This window comes from Pristis pectinata, chromosome 4, assembly GCF_009764475.1.
Source record: "Pristis pectinata isolate sPriPec2 chromosome 4, sPriPec2.1.pri, whole genome shotgun sequence".
Classification (NCBI taxonomy): domain Eukaryota; kingdom Metazoa; phylum Chordata; class Chondrichthyes; order Rhinopristiformes; family Pristidae; genus Pristis; species Pristis pectinata.
The window spans coordinates 97,861,257-97,885,745 of NC_067408.1; the positions used below are offsets into that span (position 1 = coordinate 97,861,257).

Below are 24,489 nucleotides of genomic sequence, written 5' to 3' on the forward strand. Positions count from 1 at the left end.
AATCTTGACGATGTCATTGACATTCTAAAGATGTTCATTGGAATCTCCTGATCTGAACTTAAGGACTTCCTGACGTTATAGTTACTTCTGGCATTATGTGTGCCTTTGTGAATTTACAAAATCAGTAAATAGTAACTGTATATGGCAATATGCACTTGTGTAACAGGAATTTAGGACACATTCCAAAATACCATTTGACGATTTTATAATTCAATGGTTGTATAGTTCAGTTGTGTCTAAAATGTGTTTGACAAGTCAGTGCACTGGCTTGTTTGCAGTTTATAGCAAGAAGTACATGAAATGAGGAATCTACTCATTTCATGGAATTTTTAGATTTTCCTTATCTTTCTTGGGTTATTTGGGCAGCATATCTATTTTGAGAAGTTTAAATGCTATGCTTGGCTGTAAAGTGTTTGTAAAATTGTTATGCCTGATTTGTTTTGGCGTGATGGATAAAAAAGTTAGTTTTAATGTAAATAATGATTGCATGGATTGTCTATCTTGTATAAATTGCTTTGAATGTTTCTGAAGTAATTGTTCTGAACATTTAAGGAGAAAGTTAACTTTGGTTGCTAGTACTGACTACGTGCAAGAATATTGGCTATGTTCTATTTAACTGCGCGCACTCAGTTTCCTTGACTTTACTGGTACTGAATGTTGGAAGTTGTGTTCACCCTGCAACCAACACAATTACCCGCCACATTATGCATGGTTTAGTCTTGTTTGAAATGTAAATTTGAATGCATGGTGTGTAGTTACATTTGAATCCATTGCTTGTTGTTATGATGTAACAGTAGAGGCAATTCGACAATGGTGGTACATTAATTTCTTGTAAGAGAGGGAAGAAATTCAATTGCAAACTGCTGTTTTTTTTCAACATTGTGCAACTGAAAAATCCTTTTTTTCTTCTGCAAAACACAAGAATGGACATTTCCAGATCATTTTGTGTCACCCTAGTAAATCCACTGGGCTGGATGAGGGTTGGAGGATGGGGAAGCTGATGGTTGCACTTATGATCAGGATATGACTTGTATGTCAGTCACATACAAGGTAACATGATTTCTGAGATAATGCTTTTGGAACATTCTGAGGGAGCTTAATTTGTCGTGAGGCCAGTCATTGTTGAACAGCAGCAGGGCAACTATATCTTTGTAACACAGCTGGATAAGGACCTCTAAAGTAGGTCCCTTATTTCCTTTTGATCCTTTGCCATCCCCACCCCTTTCCCCTAATCTGTACCATCACATGGCATTACCACCCCAACAGACTTGAGGCTCCTCTTTGTTCTTCTGTCCACCTTCATTTGTCAGCCTGATCCCATGCACAGATCCATCCAGCCTGCCCCACTCACCAATATGGCATTTCCCCACCGACCCCCTGCCTAGGTTCTAGATTGGGCTCACAACTGCCATGCCATTATCTGCCCCTCTCCCCACAACTCCTTGCCATCTCTCTGAATCCAGCAATGGCCATGCAGTTGAAACTTAAAATAATACCTTTCTAGCATGCCTATTTATTTGCATTAGAATTTCTTGGTAGTTCTTTTTCAGTTTTGCATCTATCTAGCTATATCTGAAATTTAGCCAAGAAGGGCCTGATTTTAAAATCTAAATCAAAATCTAGTGATCGTCTCAGTGTCATGGACATCACTGAGAACTTAAGAAAGAAGTTAGGAGGGCAAAATGGGAACATGAAATGGCCTTGGCAAGCAGGATTAAGGGAAGTTCCAAAACTTCTCATGAGTATACTAGAAGCAAGAGATACCTAGGGAAAGAGTAGCTCCTCTCAAGGATCAGCAGGGATATCTGTGTGTGGAGCCCAGAGATATGAGTGGGGTTCTAAATAAATACTTCTCGTCATTGTTCACCAGGGAGAACGAAGTAGAGGATGGAGAGTTGGGGAGGGGTACACTGATATTTTGGAACATGTTCAGATTAGGAAGGAGGAAGTGTTAAAGATATTGGCACACATTAAGGTGGATAAATCCCCAGAGCCTGATAGGATCTATTTCAGGATGCAGTGGGAAGCCGGGGAGCAGACTGCTGGGATTCTCACAGAGATTTTTGCATCTTCGTTAGTCTTGGGTAATGTTCCAGAAAACTGGAGAATAGTAAATGTTGTTTGCTTATTCAAAAAGTGCAGTAGGGATAAGCCAGGAAGCTACAGGCCGGTGAGCCTTACATCTGTACTCAGGAAATTAATGGAAAAAGTTTTAAAGGATAGAATTTATATTCACTTGGAAAGGCAGGAAGTCAGTATGGTTTTCTGTCCCACAAATCTGATTGAGTTTTTTGAGGAGGTAGCTAAGAAAATTGATGAAGGCAGGGTGGTAAACGTGCTATACATGGACTTTAGCAAGGTTTTTGACAAGGTCCTGCATGGTAGGCTGGTCCAAAAGGTTAACGCACATGGGATCCAAGGTGTATTAACAAACTGGATTCAAAATTGGTTTGGTGATAGGTGGCGGAGGATAGTGGCGGAGGATTGTTTCTCTGACTGGGAGTCTGTAGCCAGTGGTGTACCATAGGGATCAGTACTGGGACCTTTGTTATTTGTCATATCAAATATTTGTCTTGAATGAGAATGCCTCTGGTCTGATAAGTAGGTTGACTAATGACACACAGGTACTGGGATAGGAAAGGAGTAGAGAATACTGGCCTAATGCAGGTAAATGGGATTAGCGTAGAGAGACAACATAGTTGGCATGGACAAGGTGGATGTTTTTTTTTGGAGTTAAAACATTGCTTTTTTCTTATTAATTTATTGGTTATATTTAAATGAATATTTTAACCCAATAAAACTACAGTCATAAATATTTATTTTAAATACAAAAAGGAAGGTTATTAACACTTGTTCTTTTGGATAGACACAAAATTTGCATTTGGTTTCTTTGTCATTCTTTACAGACCATAAACTGCCAACCTCTGACAAGGTGAGCCAAAGGTCCTCTTTCTATGCTGTGGAGCTCTATAAATCTATCACCTTACAAAATCTATACTTTTTAGTTAATACCTTAAACTCTTTCATTATCGAGATTGAAATGAAATCTCTGCTCTGAATGGATTGAGAGAAATTTACGAGGAGGCATTATTCTTTTGGAGTAGCCAGTGGCATTTATAAATAACTCGTACAACCATCCTTGTATGTTTTTTACTTGGTTTCTGTCATTTGGTTTATTGTTTTCTGTTACAGACCATGGACTCTCAATATTTAAGACTGCAAAATTGTCTAATCCTATGAATGTTTATAATACAGGAGAGAAAAAAAAAAGACAGGTATTCAAAAAAGCTGCCAGGCCCTAAATAATATGTGCTGTAAATAATGACAATGGAAGAAACTTTATACACATTCACCTATCACATTATGCAGCATTTTGCATGATTTCTATTAGATGTTTATGTGACAATTTAAGTACATTTATTTAATATTTAAATTTATAGAATTATCTCCAGTATTTGCTTGAGGTTTGCTTGGTAATCATTTCTATTCGACCGTATGAAATTAAACTGCTGTAGCAGAGTATTTGACTATGGCAAAGCTGATGTACATGAGATATTTTGCAATCATTAACAACTAGTTTGGCTAACTTCTTTGAAAACTCATACAAGAAATCAATTGGAATAACTGTTCAAATTAATACTCATAGGTGGAAGGCATCAAGAATACCACCTGGGGTCCATCAGTTTTGAGTTTTATTTTGTTGGAGTTAAAACATTGATTTTTCTTATTAATTCATTGGTTATAGTTAAATGAACATTTTAACCCAATAAAATTACAGCCATAAATATTTATTTTAAATACAAAAAGGCAGGTTATTAACACTTGTTCTTCTGGACAAAGGCACAAGATTTGTGTTTGGTTTCTTTGTCATCTTTCATAGACCATAAACTGCCAATCTCCGACACTTCACATATGTTCATTCCAACCCCTTTTACTGAGCTTGACCTCATAAGAGGACCAGAAATTTGCAGGTACTTGTGGTAAATTGTGCTGTAGATAGTACTGATGCTGCTTAATGATAAGCACAATTGATTGGTTTGGTAATATTTTATGTGACCCATTCTACAATTCTGTTATTTTGGTGAATTACAGTTTACTGTTATCGCTTTATCCTTATGGTATATTCATTTTAAAGAGTTACAAAATACAACATTGCACTTAAAAATAAATAAAAGTTAGTGAATTGATATTTGGATTTGTAAGTATTTATAATGTTGCCAGATCAGTGATCATCTATTTACAATAACTATTTTGAGATGGTATCTGTGTTTTAATGCATGCTTGAAGTGCTACCAATCTGATATTGAGACCAAGTGTCCATTTTAAAGTTATGCTATACCAGAATAACCTTTAGTTTATTTCTCTGAAATTTGTATTGGGTAAGTAGTATACTCCATGGAGTCGTTTGAGTGCTCTTCTGCAAAATAAACTTGCTGGACAATGTCATACATTGCATGAATTATAAAGGTTGTATTTGGCTGTGTTTGTCTGTATTTAGATAACTAATTAACCATGGACTACAGGTATTCAAAAAGAATCCTTATATAATTTCATCACCTGGCAAGTGTTGTGTATTTCACGGTGCTGGAATATTGCTATAAGATAGATTTCTTTATTTGTCACATGTACATCGAAACACACAGTGAAATGCATCTTTTGAGTAGGGTGTTCTGGGGGCAGCTCACAACATAGCATACCCACAATTTCCTAAACTGTATGTCTTTGGAAAATGGGAGGAAGCCGGAGCACCCAGAGGACACCCACACAGACACGGGGAGAACGTACAAACTCCTTACAGACAGTGGCCGGAATTGAACCTGGGTCACTGGCGCAGTAAAGCATTACACTAACCGCTACACTACATTCTCTTGTTGTTTCTCACCTTATCATAGTTATGCTTTGTAAATTTTATTGGCAAATTATCCCACTGTGCCTATTAGAGTTAATAATTAGTGTTTACCTATCCTTATTGGCTAGAAAATGGGCCAGAATTTTTAGGGAAATGGCAATTAAGTCCTTATAGAAATGCTGGGCTCTGTCCTGCCTGAGTGCCACTTAGTTTGAGATTCCTGCTTGAATCTCATCTTCCTTTCTCTACTGGACTCCACTGTTGGATTCCTCATGGATTCTAGCAATAAATGGCAAGGCAGTGTCCGTTCCCCAGCACTTACACTGGGGAATCTGCCATCTGAACAGCAACTCCATTCATTTGCATGGTGAGGAACAACTGCGAGGGAGCAAGGTAAGTATCTGAAAATTTATATATTTTTTTAATTCAAATATTTAATTGAGCATTTTTAGTGACTTGTTCTAAAATGTTCTTAAATGTTTTTAATTTGTAATTTTGACTTTTTAATGAGGCAGATTTTCTGCTGCCTCACAACTGGTGACTGCTGCTGAACCACTTTGGCAAGACCCTAGGTACAGTCTTCCTCTGGAAGCATGTGTCGCAGCTCTTCAGCATGGCTGAGGACAGCACAGGGGGAGTCTTGGCAGACATCCAGCTGGACTCAGAAAATGGTTTTGACATTGGCAAACCTTCAACAACATTCGGGACCAGTTTAAAAAAAATTGTTAACTTTTTGCATTTAACATTAAAACAATATAGTCATAGAATCATAGCATCATGCAGCAAGGAAACAGGTCCTTCAACCCATCATGTTGACACCGACCACTAAGCACTCATTTTATACCAATCCAGTGCCAACCCCAATTTTTTTCTCATTCTCCCCACGTTCCCATATTCACCCTCTGAAAGAATAAAATCACTGAAACCAACAAATAAAGAATAAATAAATAGCTACTTAACTTTTTTTCCCAGAAATTGATAACTATTTTTCATTTAATGTGCTATGCTTCTACCGTGTTTAACTCAGTGCAGGCTCAGCAGTCAGGCTTCCTAGCATCCCTGTTGGACTCCATGAGGACACCAGTGTAGAACAAGAGCAGTCAACAGCCGCAGGGTAGAAGATAGCACTGCGGATTTAGAACCATGACAGTGCTGGAAACTGTGATTTCAGTTTTCATTATTCACATTGGTATTGGATTGCAAGTTCCAGGCTGATAATTTTTGAGTTCAGGACTATTCAAAACATCTCATAGTTTTGACATTCAGCTATGTTGGGTCATAGTTTAATGGGCTGTTAAAGATTTTCTCGCTGTTTTATGGAAAGACTTCTTCTGCCTCTCCACATGACCCATCAGGCTCTGTTACCATTCAGGCCTCATTGCTGAGGACTGAGCTGGCAATTAGCAGCAATTGGGCAGTAAAAATATGCGTGAGGTAAGTTTTGACATCTTTTCTAGCACAGTGCTGAATCCCTGCTGACTCACCACTTGCAGGAAATTCTAGCCCAACTGCATTTCCAATGGCAAGGCAGAGGGTTTCAAAGATCTTTCTACTCACTTTTTAATATTTCCAATGCTTGAATTCCTAATGCAGATAGGGTCTGTCTTCAGGAGCTTCTATTATTAAAGAACATCTAGAAATAAAGCTGTGGCTCTTGAAGACTGCTGTAGAGAGAGTCTGTTTTATTGATGCTGAGCAGGAAATAGCTGGCCAAATGCCTTTATCCATTTGTGATATCCAGATACCTACTATGCAAGGGAAGTATAAAACTTTCTGAGCAAGAGGTTGCAGAGAAAAGAATTTCCTTGACCGCAGTTTTTTGGTTGGCGATAATAGAATAGGTAACAAGTGACTATGAGGTGACTGCACTAGAAATAAAGGAATGCTTTTACTTCGGGTAAATGTTAATTTTGGAGGAATATCTTAAGTCAAATTTTCCATCATGTTTTCCCAAATAAAGCTGATGCTAGGAATAGCATTACATCACTGGTGTCTAGCAAAGCTAGACTAAGCGAAATGTTTAGAACAATTTGTCGGTTATATTCATCAGGTGGCAAAGTCCTAATTACAGGAATCTCACCAGGAGTCAGTTAAACAAATCTAAAATAAGCTGATACCCTTGGTGGGGTCAGTGAGTCAGCTGGGTGAAGGCAAGCACTGTTGCAGTGAATTGGATTAGGAAGAAAAATATGGCTGCTAAATACTTGCTTGCACACCTCTGCCATGTGTGCAAGTCAGTAGCTCACATGAAGTAAATGGATTGCACCTGAATCCACCAGCATGCCCAGGTTTGGATTGTTTCCCTCTTGTGTGCACCAGCTTTATGTTGGGGCATCTCCAACAGAAAGAAAATAATTTCTGTTAAAATCACTAGTTGGGAAATGAATGCAATATCCAGCATTAGAAATGTCTTGTACCATCGTGGGAAGAAGATCTTCCAGATCTAATGATGAGGTGAGTATGATTTTCTCCAACAAGTACAATTTCTTCTGTACTGTAGTCATCTGGTATCAACACAATGATGATGCAGTGTTACAAAAAACAAATGAACGACCAGAAAAGGAAAGATGAAAGCCTGCAACACTAGTAAATACTTGTGCGGAATTCCAGTTAGTATTATCATACCATTGTGTTCATGCATATTTCGCCTTGTCTCCATGGATGCCCACAAAGTTGTATTCCATACTCTCCAAATTTCCTCCTGTCCACGATCACCACACCACCTTTAATAGAAGGCTGGACCTTGAAGACTTCTGTCTTCCCAGTGAGGTAAGCCAGAACTGTGACGTATTAGGGTGGTTGAGATCTAGAACACACTGCCTGCTGGGTGGTGGAAGCAGGCATTCTCAGAATATTTAAGAAATTTATTAAGAAGAGTACTTGAAGTACCATGGCATAGAAGACTATAGACCGAGTGCTGGAAACTGGGATGAGCACTGGTAGGTACTTGGTGGTTGGCACTGGAGCAGTTTCCATGCTGTATGACTTTATGACAGAGAAGATCTCATTGCACCAGTGGCAAGCAAGGGTGCTTCTCCTTTTGCAGTGGATGACAAGTAACAAAAGGATTTTCAGCAGACAGACCTTCCCTCCTTTGATCCTTTTTGAGGATGAGGTTCTCCAAATCCAGTGACAGGGAGCAATAACAATAGATGAAGAAACAGTGAGCTTGATCCATTTCACTGTTTGTATAACACTTATGCTTTTATACACATTACTCTTTCATCACTGACATAAACACTATGATTGAGCAGTGACTTCATACCAATTCTTAAATAAATGTTGCATGACTATTCATTTCTTCCTCTGACTACATAGAGGCAAAAGCTGCTGTGCCAGGCACTCAGAAATATGTTTGACTAGAATCGCACTTTGCAAATTCATTTATTTCATCAAGAATAAATAGAATTCCAGTCAATACATGGGATGATTCACATGGAAAACAGAAAGCAGTTGCCAAATCAGTGAGATCACCTTCATCCACATCAAATTAAAGTAAGTATCTAACCTCTCGGGTTCAGCTTTTGAATTATTGTAGATGCTGCTGGATATACCAAAGGTCCTAAGACATCAAATGACTAATGCAAAGGATTCTGTAGTTATGTGAAAGAGGTTTTCATTTGGAAATATGTTCCAGAATCATCTCTAGGACAACCCCTGACAATAGTGGCTATTATGCCAATCTATTCATCTGCCTTAAGTACTCAGGCCATGATTGTACAGTTCATTGGTGCTTCAGCAATTTCATTGTAGTAATGCAGTCACCTCATTACTGACAGACAGGTAAGTTCGCCAGACAGTGACACATGAGAGCTAGTCAGATGAAGAATGCACTGCCTGATGGGGTGGTGGAAGCAGGAACTCTCGCAATATTTAGGAAATATTTTGAAGTGTATTTGAAGAGACATGGCAGAGAAGGCTCCAGGCCAAGTGCTGGAAAATGGGATTAGCATAGGTAGGTACTTGGTGGCTGGTTTTAATGAGGTCTCTTTATTACTGACAGACAGGTAAGTTGATACAATGAATGGTAGATGTGTGCAGCACTTGCCAAGGGGTTGGTAATATTATTGTCTTTTCCAATAAGCAATCATCCACATAGCCTTTCATTGGCCCTTCTTTCAATGTTTTTGGGTTATGGATAGTAGTTAGCAAGATTGCCCTACGGCTGAAGAAGTACAGAAGCTCATAATATTCTGTCTGAATAACTTCTCCATTTTGAACAATGACTTTCTCACCTCAGAATATGTCTGATCCATTACATCCTTAATGGATAAATATGACCATACAATGGATTCCTTCCACGAAAATTAGGGAATGGTGCCTGTGATAATTTCAGTATTGGTTGCAGTCACGTGATTGGCAAAAGATGATTCCTCCAAGCACTGCAACATTATTGTGAACTACCACTGCCTGCACTTGATCCCATTTCCTTCTACCTCCTTCCCAGGAATTAATTGAGACAGGCATCTAGCATTGGCTTGTCATCAGTACCTCTGTGAGGCATTAGGGCCAATTTAGTATTATTCTCAGGCCTTGAATCATGCATACAGTGCAGTCACGTGCAAGAATGGACCATAATGAAATTAGCCCTCTTTTATTCCATGCGCTAATTATTGTAATATATCTTTAGTGTCACTTATCTAGTTTGAAGCAATTTAATGAGTACTAGATAGCAGCATTTTACTTAAATATAAATAGAAGATCATACAAAAGCTATTGTTTGTTTAAATTTAATAAAGCTGTTATCACCAGAGATCATTTACGATCAACCAAAGAAAGAAATTACTTGAAAGTAATTGGAAACCAAAAATTTGCAGATTATGGAAATCTGAAATAAATTTTTGGAGATTACCCAGCAGTCAGGCATCTCTGTGGAGAGAGAAACAGAGTTAACATTCCAGGTCAATGAAACTTCATAAAAATTTTGAATGTTCAATTTAAGCTCACCACAAAAGCATCCTGTGTCTTAGTCATGCAGTCTTGTTTCGGAAATGTTGCTCAACAGTTGTTTGTTCTGCTGCATGTTTGTGTACAATGTATTCGGTTAGCAATATGTTGTGTTTTGGTGGAAACCACAGGCAGTACTTTGTGCATGTCATTGCTTTTAAGGACTTTGTATGTCTGAATTACATTGACTGGCCGGTACAAGAACACAATAGGAGCAGGTGTAAGCCACCTGGCCCCTCAAGCTTACCCCACCATTCATAATGATAATGACTGATCTATGCTGGCCTCAACACCTCTTCTGGTCAGTTCCCCATAATCATCAAATCCTGGATCTTTCAAATACTTATCTAGTTCCACTTTAGATACATCTAATGATCTGTCCTTTACCACCCTCTGGTCCAGAGAATTCCAGAGATTCAGTACCCTCTCAGAGAAGAAATTTCAATGCACCTTGGTTTTAAATGACCAATCCCTTACTTTGTAGCTCTGTCTGCTTGTTTGTGACTCTCCCATGAGTGAAAAGATCTCAACATCTACCCTGTTAAGCCCTTTTAGGATCTTACACGGTCACCTTCATCCTTCCAAAGAATACAGACCCATACTGTCTCACCACTCTTGGTAGAACAACCCTCTCATCCCAAGAATTAGTCTGGTGAATCTCCTTGGACTAACTGAATGGTTGTGCAAACTCAACGGGCCAGCTGGTCTACTCGTGCTCCTATTTCTTATGTTCTTATGTACCTCCAATGCTACTATATCCTTGCTTAGATAAGGGGACCAAACCTCTGCACAGTATTCCAGGTGTGGCCTCACGAATACTCTGCACAATTGTGACAAAATCTTCATATTCTTAAACTTTAACCCCCTTGTAATAAAGGCCAAAATGCCATTCTTAACTACTTGTTGGACCTGCCTGTTATCTTTTTGTGATTCATGTGCTATAACACCTAAATCCCTCTGAACTTCACTTATTTGCAGTCTTACTCCTTTTAGATAGTAATCTATCTTTTGATTCCTCTTAATGAACTGCATGACCTCGCACCTCCCCACATTAAACTCCATTAGGCAGGTTTTTGCCCAGTCACTCTATCTATCCCATTGCAGAATCATATCACAACATGCCCTTCTACCTATTTTCATTTCCTATATGGAATAACTTCTGTAGCTCTTATATTCTGGAGACTGTGCTTATGTAAGTGTATGGCGAATGTCCAGAAAAGGCAAATTATTGGTATTTGCATAATTCTCATGAAAAACACTGTGTTTGTATTTGGTTTCTTTGTTGTCCCTTGCAGACCGTAAGCTGACAAACTCTGACACTTATGCATTCAGTACAGCCCCTATATCTGAACGTGGTAACATAGAAGACCAAGAATTTAAAGGTATTTGTGTTCAACTGTGATGCAGTGTCAATTTTGCCATTTGACATAGTATAGAAAATATTAATATATATCATTTAATATTTGTGCAATATCTTTTAATGTTTAGTATTGTCTATGTTGTATTAAAATGAAACCTCGAAGTAGATAGCTTATAGATGGTTAGAAAGTGACACAAAAATCTTTCTTGATTATATAAAAAGTTGATACAGAAAATTTGTCTCTTTAAAATAATCAGCAGTCATCATCTAAGCAAACTAAAGAAAGTATTTGCTGTGTAATGTTAAAGCACAACTTAAATAATGCCTTCTCACCACATACTGTGTTGTAAATATATCACATTTAGTAAATTCTTGTTTATATTTATGCAATTAAATTAAATGGTCAATACACGAGAAATTCCTGGAGCCCAAAATGGTGGCTTATGTGTGATTTAAAATTGAACCTTCGCCTGTGGAAACTGGACGGTACTAACTTCATTAGAAACTTCAGGGTCAGACCACTTACCTAATAATGGTGTGGATACAGGCTTAAAATCCAGAAAAGCTCAGGTAGGAGGAAAGTAAGCATGCAATGTACTTGTGTAAAGTTATGCCTCTAATAAGTGAACTGATCAGGCTCATGGAAAGTGAACTTAAAAGGCTGGTGAAATAGAAAAGACAAAACAACTTCTCAAATGCTGATTTGGAAGTACTACTGTACCACATTAGAGAAACAAAAGTGATATAGTAGTTGAAATATAAAGGGAGAATGCAGTACATGTTGCAGCGTGGACTATGTGGAAGCAGGCAGTGGTGTATATGAGAGATTTTCAGGGATCCCAAATAATGTTGACCATTTAATGTCCTCGCTACATCAAACCAAAAGACTCATTTTCTTAACAGATGGGGAAAAAAGTAAATTGTCAATAAGTTCCCTTTGGAATACTTCAGACATATTTTTCATTTTCATTTGGCACCGTGTTATTGGTATACATTCTATAATGACATGCTAGCACATTGAAGTCTCAGAACATGTCTTGGGCCCTAGTGAGATGGCATTACTTAAGTTTTACTTTAAAATTACACAAGCAAGTACTTTCTCTAGTCTGTCCAGATGATGATTGCTGATTATCTTAGATATATTTTGCTGCCTTACACCTATTATCAATATTATCCATTCTACAAATCATCCTACTGTGACTATGAGATCTGGAATTTGTATCAAGAGAATGGTATAAGAATTTGTCCTGAAGGAGAAGCCTACATTACAGGGCCAGTGACATGACGAGATCTGTCTTTTAACTGCACAGGATAAAGAAAACAAAGGTAGTGATAGGCTTCAACTGTGGTCTGTCAGCATGCAGTGTAGATAGAATCATGGAGTCATAGAGATATGTAAGAAACACGTCCTTCAGCCCATCGGGTCCACACCAACCATCAACAACCTATGTGGTTGGCCACAGAAATGGGCATACGCAGGTCAATAGAGATGATTATTATAGTGCAAGATCCTGCAGTTTTTCTGCATCTGGCTGCATTGGCAATCAAACCCATTCCATCATTCATCCTTCGATTTAGCACTCTAATTGAATAGGCAAAGGTAGTGTTCATAATGAGATATAGCACATTGAATATGTGGAATAAGAATTTGGTATAATTACAAGCAAGCTTAATACATATTTATAACTGGCTGAAGAACAAGTTCATGAAGAGAAAGATGCTGGTAGAGAACGAGAAATTCTCTACCTCAATGTGCGGCAAACTAATGGGATAGTGGTAGAATTCTCCATCCTGCTCTTCCCCAATGTAAAAGAGGATTTCAACTTATTGTATGGTAGCCTAGAAAGTATAAGAACCTTCCTCTCTTTGTGAGATCCAGACACATCAGTCAATTCCAAGTGAGGCCTTGAATGATGGAACGTAATCCTTGGGGAACTGTCTGAAAGGCCAAAGTTTACAGGTTTGCAAAGTATCAGGGAGGCACATTGGAGGGACTGAAGTTCTTTCATTTGACTTTCCGGTACTTGGGCATCCATGTTTCATTGAAACTCATTCTACCACTGGGAATTCTGTTCCCATTTCTAACACAGCTAGTTTGCATGCCTTGAAATTGCCTCCAATACCACAGACTGGATCAGACTGACTGAATGCTGATGGAAGTAAGTCCATCCTTTGTCCTGGATTTGAGGCTTTGAAGTGCCACTTCACCCCAAGAGGTTCACATTATTTTTGCAGTAATCATCTATATGTTAGGCTGTCAAGTTGCACATAGAGGTCTATCAGCAAAAGATGTGGACAGATTCACATGATCACAAGACTATGTATGATAATAGAATTGGATAATGGTTTGGCATGTAATTGTTGTCTTTCTTCTCAGATGGTCCTTCAGGATTGAGGGTAACCTCCTTCAGCGCTGTGGGTTCTGGGGTGGCTGATGAACCTAGTGTGGGACCAGTGGATTCTACCAGAGTTAGTTAGGAAGTAGATGGCTCCTACACCCGCTATTTATAGGAGGGCAGGGATCCCTGCTGCCTGGTGGACAAGGAACTTTGTGCTGGTTTTAATGTCTTTATCCTCAAAGATATTTTTTTCTCAGGTGGCCAAAGTCTGTGCTGGTGCACTGAAGGCATCATTGATGTCTGCCTTCATTGAGAGTGGCTCTCAAGATATGGGAAGTGGTCTGTGGTTTCCAGGATCATGACATAGACTCTCATTGTCAGAGGGCTGTGTTATACTATGGTGTAAGATTGGTAGAAGACCTTTGTTTTGCAGATATTAAGAGTAAGACCCAATCACTTGTATGCTACAGCGAATAAGGTAACAGTGACCTGGATCTTCGACCACGTGCATTTACAAGTGTCATTTATGGACTCCAGCTTGATAACCAAAGTTGGGGTGACCTTGTTTCTTTATTGGAGGCAACATGAGTTGAAGGTTTTCATTTGGCCTGCAGATTGTTTTACTGCAGCAAAAACTTGTTGGAGATGAGGTGCAGCACTACAGTGAAAAAGAATGAGAAAGATTTTGAGCCAATGACACAGCCTTGTTTGACAGCATTTTACAGAGATTGTGTCTGTTGTGACCTGTTGGTTAGGAGCTACCATCGTGAAGCAGAATAAGATGGAGATGAATCTCTCGTTAAGCCAAATTTGAATAAGATGCTCCACAGTCCCTCTCATGAGACAGAGTTTGAAGGTGTTTTGCAAGGTTGTAAAAGACCATGTATAGTGGTTGATGCTGCTCGCTGCATTTCTTTTGGAGTTGACATAGGGTGAAGGTTATGTCTGTTGTGCGTTTAGGTGGATGGAATCCACATTGGGATTTTGGAGGGCTCTGCAGCCATTGAGACAAGGCATTTGAGGAGGATGCTGGCAATGACTTTCCCTGTGGTAGACAGAAGGGAAACCCCTCAGTAATTACTGCAATCAGATTTGTCTCCTTTCTTAAAGATGGACATGATTGGGGTGTCTCTGAAGTCTCTCCCCAGACATGGGACTTGAGGTTGTGAATTTGTAACAGAAATTCCTCTCTGCCAAGTTTTAGAACCTCAGCTGGGATACTGTCTACTTCTGTGAATATTTTATTTTCTATTTGGCATATGTTCCTTTCTATTACTTGTCGGTTAGGATGGCAGCAAACTTGGACTAGGTAGGGTACTGTGGGATGAAGTCAAAAATAAAGTCACGGTTGGAGAGTTGTTTGAAGCATTCCCTTCAGGAGGTGCTGACGACTGGCTCTCTGTTATTGATAAGTTCACCTCCATTCTTGACTCTCAGTGGGTGAGCCCTTGAGTGTTTGGGATGTAGATGGCTTTGACTGCGCTGAGGAATCTGCACATGTTGTGGTTATCAGAGACTGGCTGGATGTGCTGCTCTTGTTCCACACTCTACCTGTTCTTTAGACCTTGGGGTTCCTCTTGGGCCTCAGCCTACACATGACTGTAGATCTGTTTCTTTTCCCTTGGTGTGTGGTGGAATTGCATTTGCTGGTCATTCTCATCAAATCAGTTCTCATGCTTTCTGGTAGAGAAGCTACAAGTTTCTTCATGTATGCAATTATAATGGACTTCAGAGCAGTCCAGATGCTGTGGACTCTTTGTGGCTCCTGTTGGTTGGAAGTTGACAAGTTTTCTGTGAGTGGCTGTCTGAGTAGCTTTCCTGATTCTTCTTATCAATCATTTCTTATCAGAAGGTTATGTCCTTCCTGACCCTGGCCCCAACGTTGTCCAAAGGATCAGTTTGTTTCCCTCTTGATATTATTACGCCAGTAGTCATTGCATGTAAAGGACTATTCAGTGTTTGATTTTCTTGGTTGTCTGCATGCACTGTTGTTGAGATTTTGGATTAAGATCTTATCATTAGCTACAAAGGGAAAGAATCTTATTGGAGGAAGAAAGGCTTGTAGTGAAGACGCATCTTTAGTGGGCTTCAAACAACAGTTCATCTCTGACCTATCACCAGGTAATGCAGCACCTGGTTGTATTCTTCACTGACTGAGTTTTCTGAGTTTTACTGAGTTGACATCACAGTGATGCAGCCGGTAGACCTGCTGCCACACAGCTCTAGCAAAATGGGTTTGATCCTGACCTCCAGTGCTGTCTATGTGGAGTTTGCATGTTCCTTCCATGACAGTATAGGTTTTTATCTGGTGCTCTGGTTTACTCCAGCACCCCAAAGATGTGCAGATGGGTAGATTAATTAACCACTGTTAACTACTCCCAATGTAGTTGGGTGGCAGGAAAATTAGGAGAGTTGATGGGCATGTGAAAGGTTACAAGTTACTGGGAAATAATTGAGGAAGGGACTGATGGGATTGTTTTAAAGCTGAGTGGTCTCCTATGTTATAAGGAAATATGAGGTCATCAGAACATTTGCAATCAGTACTTTGTGGTCTTCAAGATTATAAAGCATGCAGTTTTAAATACATTATTCTGTGGATATTTGTTACAGACCAGATTTTGATCCATTAATTTATTAACGTATAACTTGACAAAAAAAGAACATTACAGTACAGAGAGGGCAAGTTATCAAAATGACATCGATTTGGTAAAGATACAAAGGATTCTGTTTGTTTCTTCTAGCCCTTAAACCAACAAATTCTGAAACTTCTCACGCGTTCAGTTCAACTCCAAAATCTGAACTTGATAACAAAGAAGACAAGGAGATCACAGGTAATTGATTGTCTGTAGTACAAGTCACCACTGGCATGTCTTGTTCTGAACAATACACTCAGTTCATTTGCACAACGTGCATACAAATGTATTACATATTTGTAAGAAATGCAACTACGTTTACTAATCATTATTTTCATGCTTGAAGTTTTGATCATTGCTAGAGCATAACAATTGCAACCATTACAGTTAAAGTGAACAAACATATTATTTTATTGTAAATATTTGCCACAAACCAAATTTAGCTAGATCAGAGATTCTTTGCAGCAGTTGATGCTTGAAAAATAATATTTGTATCACTAAAAGACATAGTGAAAGTGATATCTTGTTTTGTCTTAGATAGTTCCTCCAGTTTTATGTTTAGATGGATTTATAAAGCTATGGTGTGGTGATGCCTTTTGCATGGAGTCTTTTTCGTATATATTATTGTGAACTTTAGTTAATTTATAATATATTTCAAATCTCATGCATTGCATTAGCTATGCAGGCTAATAAATTGTGAGCAGTGAATTTGAGGGTATTATATAGAGGTTATTAATTTTCCCATATATAACAAAACTATATTTTTACTTCCTGGATCTTGCACCTTTACTTGGCTACACTTGTGTGAAGCATTACATGAACAGATTGATGTTTGTTAACTTAATTTTGATGAAATGCTTAACTAAATAAGACAGCTACAAGCTTTTGCTCTCTAGTGGCCAAGCTGTCAGAAGCACGATGGGTGGAATTTTAGGCCTCCCTGCTGCCCTGCTATTAAATGTGGGTAATGTTTCAAGATTAGGTATTTTTTACCCTCAGGAGCAGGAATCGCCACATGATTCCATTTAATGCAGCAACTTAAAAGGCCAGTCTCCCTGTCGCAGTCATAGAATTTTATGTCTGGAAATTCGGTTGCATAACTCATGTTTTGGTGCCATGCAATTAGAAATTGATTTTATTTTCCCCAGAAGAGAACATTATAATGGCCATTTCCACATCGCTTCATTTCTTTCTGGAAATTTGAACAAGCTTTTCTGGGCATGAGTTATCTTTATGTCCCTGGCCTGAACTCTAACTGGGTGCACAGGAGGATGTCATTTCCCATGCACCACTGCTTTTGGTGGACTGGAACTTTTTGCTGGAAGCACCCATTGTCAGGAACCCCAAGAACAACATGCTCTTTCCACTACAGTGCTGAACTGGAAGTTTGTCCTTTACTCACTGCCCCCCCCCAATTTATCCCCACCCTGAAGGAAATCCCACCCTTGGATTTGCACCTCCCATAATCCCTAGAGTCCAAGGCCTCAAACGTGCCAATTAGCACTTCCCCTTTCATTCCTATCTTCCCCTGAATTTTGCTCCACCCTCAGCACAGTGTTACCAACCTCTTTCCCCTCCCCTCCATGCCCATGTTCTCCCACCTACACTAGTGATCCAGATATGAGTCTCAGTCAATGGTGCACCACTGCACTGTTCTGGTTCTTCCCCTTTCCCAAACATTCTGAAATGCCAGGTTCTGATGCCACCCCTGCTCCAATATCCATGTGTTCCACTCAGCTACATATAAGTGATGCTGTCTGTCAAATAAAACATTAAATGGAGGCCTTATCTCCTGTCTCAGGTTGGTATAAAAGATCCCATGACACCATTTTGAAGAAGAGCAGTAAAGTTATCTTAAACATAAAAACTAGCAGTAGAATAAATCCAGATGAGGTTATCAACCCAAAATATTCATTTCCCTCCATAGATGCTGCCTCACTCGCTGAGTTCCTCCAGCAGCTTGTTGTTTGCTCCAGATTGCAGCATCTGCAGTTTCTTGTGTCTCCAGTAAATTTAGCACTATTGTGCAGACTAATATCCTCAATCTGTATCTTCTGGTTGAGGTTGAAACTGTTATCTTGATTATCAAAATCCTTCATGATTTGCTAGATAGTTCTCACCTTTAGTCTCCACTTAACTTTTATTGAAATGAGAACTATCTAGCAAATACAATCAGTTCTCACTCATTGACATCACACTTCTCTGATACTGGTCAGGTAAATCTTCACTAAAGCTCATCTGCCATTTTACCTGTCGCTTTCTGTCCTTCTGATACCTGTTTCTATTCTCCTTACTGTTTACTGCAATTCAAAGTTTAGCATCATCTGCAATTTTTTACTTGGTTCCCCAAGTCCAGGTCATTACTATTTCTCAGGAATAACTGATCATAATACAACCTAAGAAAACCACTTTATGCCTCTCTCCAGATTAGAAATTGCATTGATAAGCACTCATTGGTGGAATTATCACTCTCTTCCAAAAAATTCCCGCTGGAGGTATTTAAACTTTCTTCCATATTCTGTCACTTAGCAAGACTCAATAACTAACAAATGCTTCTATAACCAGCAAGTGGCAATAGTGAGATGATAATGGTGACAGTGTCATTTTATAATACCACTCAGTCTTTATCACATCCTTTAAATCTCAGGTTCAGAATTGGACAAAAGCTTTAAGTTTATGATTGAGACAATAACTTTAGAGTCAATAATGGCAAAGCGACTTCTGTCTGTATAGCTGCTAAACAGATTAAAGATAGAGGAAAATCTGCTGCTTTTTTTATGGACTTGAAGATTTTTTGTTAGCAGTCATTGAGTTACTTGTGTGTTTATATGAAATGTAGAATTAATTAATAAAAATGCATAAAAAACCTTTGAGTTACTGAATCCCCAGGTAGTTAATGTTAGTGTTGTTTGAGCGAAATATACAGGTGTGCACTTAATTTCTTTTTTTATATCTTATAGATTATGAACAGCCAACATCTGGCACTCCAAATATGGTCAGTGAAACCCAGGAATCTGCACTTGATAACAAGGATTTGGCAGGTAATTGCAACCATGTCCCTGGCATTGGTTTTTGATGCTGGGATGTAATGTTTCAAGAAATTATATCTACTGATTGGTGAATTTATTAAGTGATTTTAAAACATTACAGTATTATCTTTACTGATGATTTTACATTTTCAAGGAAATATTTGGAAACTAGAACATTAAACATGAATAAAAATGGAAGGCAATATAGAACAACACAGATTGTCTTCATGAAAATTTTGCAGCAGGAATGTTGCCAAGTGAGGGAGTAACTGTAAAACCCCATTAAACTGAGACTAGAGAAGATACTTACTATGTGAAATTTTAAGCTTAAGTGATTTGCAGACTATGTAGCTGTTAACTTGTAAACACTGTGCTGCATTTTCACACCTGTCATGTTTACTGTAGAAATGGTTACAGATTCAAAATGTACTCAGCAATCAGTGCATGATAACTGCATGGAGTCCATTCATTGGTGTTGTGATCAGTTTGCGTTGTGTTCCATAGTTTATAAGGGCTTTGCTTCTTCCCTTTATGTCTGTTAATTGTGTACTCTGTCACGTGAACTATGGAGGCATGTAAAATAGATTGCCTGATCAATATTATGAGGTCTGAAGCATGTTGCTGAAACGCGATATCAATGAGTATGAGTTATTCCATAAATCCTATGGCATATTCCATTTATGTATTTTTCTGTACGTTGCACTTATGCACAGTGAATGGCATTGTAATTCCACTGTATCTTGCTTGGAATCTTTTTGTTGTTCTTGCATGAAACATGTTATCTTGTAAGTGTGCCATGCATCTTGCAGATTTTTACATTTGCCTGCATTATTCTGTTTGTTTAATATATTATACATATCCCTAAAATTTGTGTTTCTGCTTGTTGTGAAATGGATCATCTGGCCAATATTGTGCCTTTCATTGAGTTTAACTGTTGTTTTTGCATAAATAGTTTTTTTTTCAAATAGCTATTATTCCTGAATGGGGGATATTGAATGGTACTGAATTAACAATTCAGCTCTCAGTCTTGCCAGAAATTATGATTGTTCTCATCAGATAGAACACATATTCTACCACAGAGAATGTATTACCATAATTAGTGCATGAGAGATGAAAGAAGTTTGCATTTGGTATTTTTTAATGATACCAACCTGTGATACAGATATAAATACTATACTGGTATGGCATTTAATGAGAGATGAAAGAAGTTTGCCTTTGGTATTTTTTGTCCTCGACAGACTACGGGCTTTCCTCATCTGACACTTCAACTGTGTTCAGACCAACCCCTGTATCACAACTGGGTAGCACTGGTAAAAAAGGTCTCTCAGGTATTTCCAAAAATACCAGCATGGATTTGATCATTGCTGTTAACATTATGTTAAAAATTTCATAATCATCCCTTAATCATCCATTGTTGCTCAACAGTCTTCATTCTAGTGTTTTTATGTTTTGTATGTCACTTCTACAATACATTTATTCTTTATCTTCTGAATTACTGACAAAAATAGCTATTGTTGACATAAAAGTTGCAATTGCAAAATATCAGGTATAATAGTAGAAGATGCTAGAGGGGTAGCTTTAAGATTTTGGATGAAGTATTTTGCATTGAATTTCATTTTAATATAGAGAAAATGTATTATATTAAAATTGTTTAACTTATAATTGAGCTTATTTTTATCTGACATAGATATCAAGCTTCCAAAAATATTGAATATTGGCTGAAATGATACCAACCTATGACACGGTTATAAATACTGTACTGTTATTCCACTCATGGTTACATGTAGCACAGTACTTTGCTTTGCATTTATGTAAGATGTGCTTTAGGTATCTTATTTGCCTGCTTTGCTTGAAATTCACCATTTGCTTTTGCTCATTATATCAAATAGTTAATTATGTTCATTTATTTCATTTTAAGTATTTTGCTGGTCCGAATGTATGGACAATGTTTTGCATGTTTTGTGCAACTCAAACTACTGTTTCATCAAGCTAATATTCCAAATGATGTTCACATCAATGAGTATATGAAATGCATTGCTTGCATCTTGCCTTGTGTATAATCAGAAAGAACGTATAAACTTCCTTGGTTAAAAAAAATACATTGCGGTATCTTAAGGTTTTGCTGTTGAACGTACACAATTCATGGATTTCCAAATTAGAACTTGTTCCCAGCTCGCATTTTGACCTACTTTTGGACCGTGATGAAGTTATATGCCAGCTTTTTCTCTTCATTTGTTATCTCTTGCAGAATCTGATCCTCCATCAGATAGTTCTTCCATCATCACCTCAAATCCAATGCACAAAATTGATGCCAAGCAGGACCACACAGGTAATGATCACATTACAAGCAATAGAGTTTATGCCATACATGATTGTAACTCCTTTAGAATTGTTCATCTCTGCAGTTGTTGAGTTAGGAGAAGATTTTTAACTTATCACCTCTTTTTAAGTTCAGGACACTTTTTCTAAAAATGTAAAAGCATTATTGCTGAAAGCAAATGTATTTAGATTTGAAAGCAGTAGGCAGAATCATTAATTCCTTCATTGACATGAAAAAGAACATTCCGTTCGAAATGTTCTACAATTATAGAAATGGAATAGTGCTCAATTTTTAAGGAATACAGTTTTTTAACTATGATTAAATTAGTTGATTTCAATGAATTAATTTTGCTTTGTAATATATTCCATTATGGAGGATGATAAAATAAATTTGGATCAGTAGTGCCTTTTGCTCTGGTGATGCATGTTATTTTGGTATCAAAGTTGTGCTTGCAGTGCATGAAGTACATACGTTTGTGATGTCAGTAACACCATTTGATGAATTGATTATTAGCCAGTGTACACGGAAAGCCCACCAAAAGCACGTAGAGTAGATAAAATATGCAATGATGATTTGATGCTATATTATCATTTTGGAGCTGTCTTCTCCATTGGTACCCTTTCTCAAGCACCACATCAGAACACAGAGTCAACAGCAAGAAAGACTCTTGTACCAGGGCTACTCCAAGGATAAGCCCAGCCTGAGGGCAGCTGCTTGTTGATTACAGGTCCTCCTGAGCTTACGAACACCTGACTTATGTACTACCCATACATATAAACGAGCATTTGGGAGACTGGTGGAATGGATTTACTCTGGGGCTGCAGACATCTTTTGCCACCTGGGAACTCAGTTTGTGGTTGCATTTCTGACTTGCAAACTGTTCAAGCTATGAACAGTTCATAGGAACTGAACCCTGCCGTGACCTGGGGAGGACCTGTACGTAGCTGTTGCTGCACTTCTACAATTATTTAACACATTCTACAGTTCTTTCAGTTACAGAAATGGTAAGGGAGTACCTTGGCAGATACTGAAGGTGATTAGTCTGCAAAAACCAGTTGTTGTCGGATTTGGCTGTATTAGTAATATTTGCAATATGGCATTATTGGGAAAATAACCAGAGGGAAATGAGAACAAGGTAAACTACTTGAAGAAGAAGGGAGATGTCTTATATTTAACAGCTGTTCGGGAGCAATTATCTTCCCAAAACTTCAATGTGTGACAATTTTTGTCATGTCTTGACCTCTATAGGGACATCCTCAATAAAATATGCCATCTGCTATAACCATAACTGCAACTTCAGAGAAGGGCATGAATTACATTACCAGTGTTGAGGAGGCAATTGGAAACATTAAGTTTTATTGTGTGACCTTTTGCTGAATGGATCTGGTGATGTTCACAGCATCTCACTTATGTACTACCCATACATATGAACGAGCATTTGGGAGACTGGTGGAATGGATTTACTCTGGGGCTGCAGACATCTTTTGTCACCTGAGAACTCAGTTTGTGAGTAAGGTTACTGTAGGCAGCTTCCTAGACTAGGAAAGAGGACTGCATTTTATTCACTCCTGCCAGAAACCAACAGATGAAATGAACAACTGACTTTTTCATGGTGTAGATTGCCATTATTGCATGTTATTATTTTGTGAGTACTGAATACTGTACCATAGACAGAAAAGGGGTAATCTTGAGCATCAGTGCTGAATTCCATGGCAGCATTATGTCTCTTTCAACCTGCAGCAGTCTGCAATAGCAGTATCAGCTGCATGTTAGACACCACCGCAAACCAAAGGACCACTTTTGGGTGTTAAGGGTGAAAATTTTGAAAATGAGTGATGACTCCAATGAACAACCCTCGCAGATGTGGACAGCAAACCTAAAGTGAAAGCCTCGTTCACAATCAAACGGTTATTTATTAGACTCTTGTCACGTTGAAACATGTTGATTGTCTGCACTGTTCTGGGGTAATCCCAGAGTATCAGCAAAAATGAATATCAAGATCCACGGTTCTTTACTGCTTGCTGTACGATCTCTCCATCACTAAAAGACAGACCTTGCTTGCAAGTAGCCAAGGAGAATGAGGAAGATGACAAAGTAAAAAAGGAGGCCATGAGATAAACAGACCCTTTCTACTCTGGCTGTCCATGTACAAGTTTTACAAGTTGATTCCTATATTTGCAACCCTAGTTCTCCATTTATTAAGAGTCCCAGTTGTTACATTGCTTTGTTACAAATGAAAACTGTATCACAATGCAGAAGTAAAAGTCATCATAAAATATTCAAAATCAAAACTATAAATGAAATCGTGATACTAAATACAAAAAGCAACTAATTATAGAGAGTAATGGAGAGTCATAGAGTTGTACAGCATAGAAATGGGCCCTTTGGCCCAACTCATCCTTGTCATCTGTGAAGCCTATCTATGCTAATCCTGTTTGCCTGCTTTAGGCCCACATACCTCTACTCCTGTTATCTAAGTACCTATGCAAATGCCTTTTAGATACTGTAATTGTATCTGCCTCTACCACTTCCTCTACCAGCTTCTTCTGTATAACCCCCACCCTCTGTGTGGAAAAACTTGCCCCTCGGGGTAATTTCCATTGTGTGTCCATCCATGTGCTGCCAATGCAGTATTCCTTTAATTACAACTTGGATGGTGGAAGACAGTTGACTTCAAGTGGTGGAGACCACAGATGTCCTTGAAGAATGTCTAATAAGTACACTAGAGACTAAAAAGCTGACTTTGGAGAGAGTGAGTATGAATGTTCACTCATAAATTCTCTGAAACATATATGCCAACATATGCTGAAGCACTTTGGATTGTATTTTGAGGGAAGTACAGGAAGAAATCAGTGGTGTACTGACCATAATTTTTCAGTGTACTTTGATTACGAAGTGATGCCAGAGGACTGGAGAGTAAGAAATGTTACTGCCCTGTTCTAAAAAGGGAGTAAGCCAGCAGCTGTAGACCAGTCAATTTAACCCTGATGGTGGGAAAATGTTTAGAAAAAT

The 24,489-nt window shown here is 38.4% G+C and overlaps 1 protein-coding gene across 3 annotated transcripts in view; it reads left to right on the top strand.

Moving 5' to 3' along the window:
- Positions 1-24,489, top strand: part of LOC127569467 (target of Nesh-SH3-like) — a 232,237-nt gene that overhangs the window by 141,320 nt on the left and 66,428 nt on the right. For all 3 annotated transcript variants that reach the window (XM_052014150.1, XM_052014151.1, XM_052014152.1), the window contains 4 exons: positions 11,092-11,178; positions 16,237-16,326; positions 19,089-19,169; positions 21,406-21,486. In XM_052014150.1, the coding sequence (XP_051870110.1) occupies positions 11,092-11,178; positions 16,237-16,326; positions 19,089-19,169; positions 21,406-21,486 (339 nt within the window). The remainder of the gene's footprint in view (positions 1-11,091; positions 11,179-16,236; positions 16,327-19,088; positions 19,170-21,405; positions 21,487-24,489) is intronic.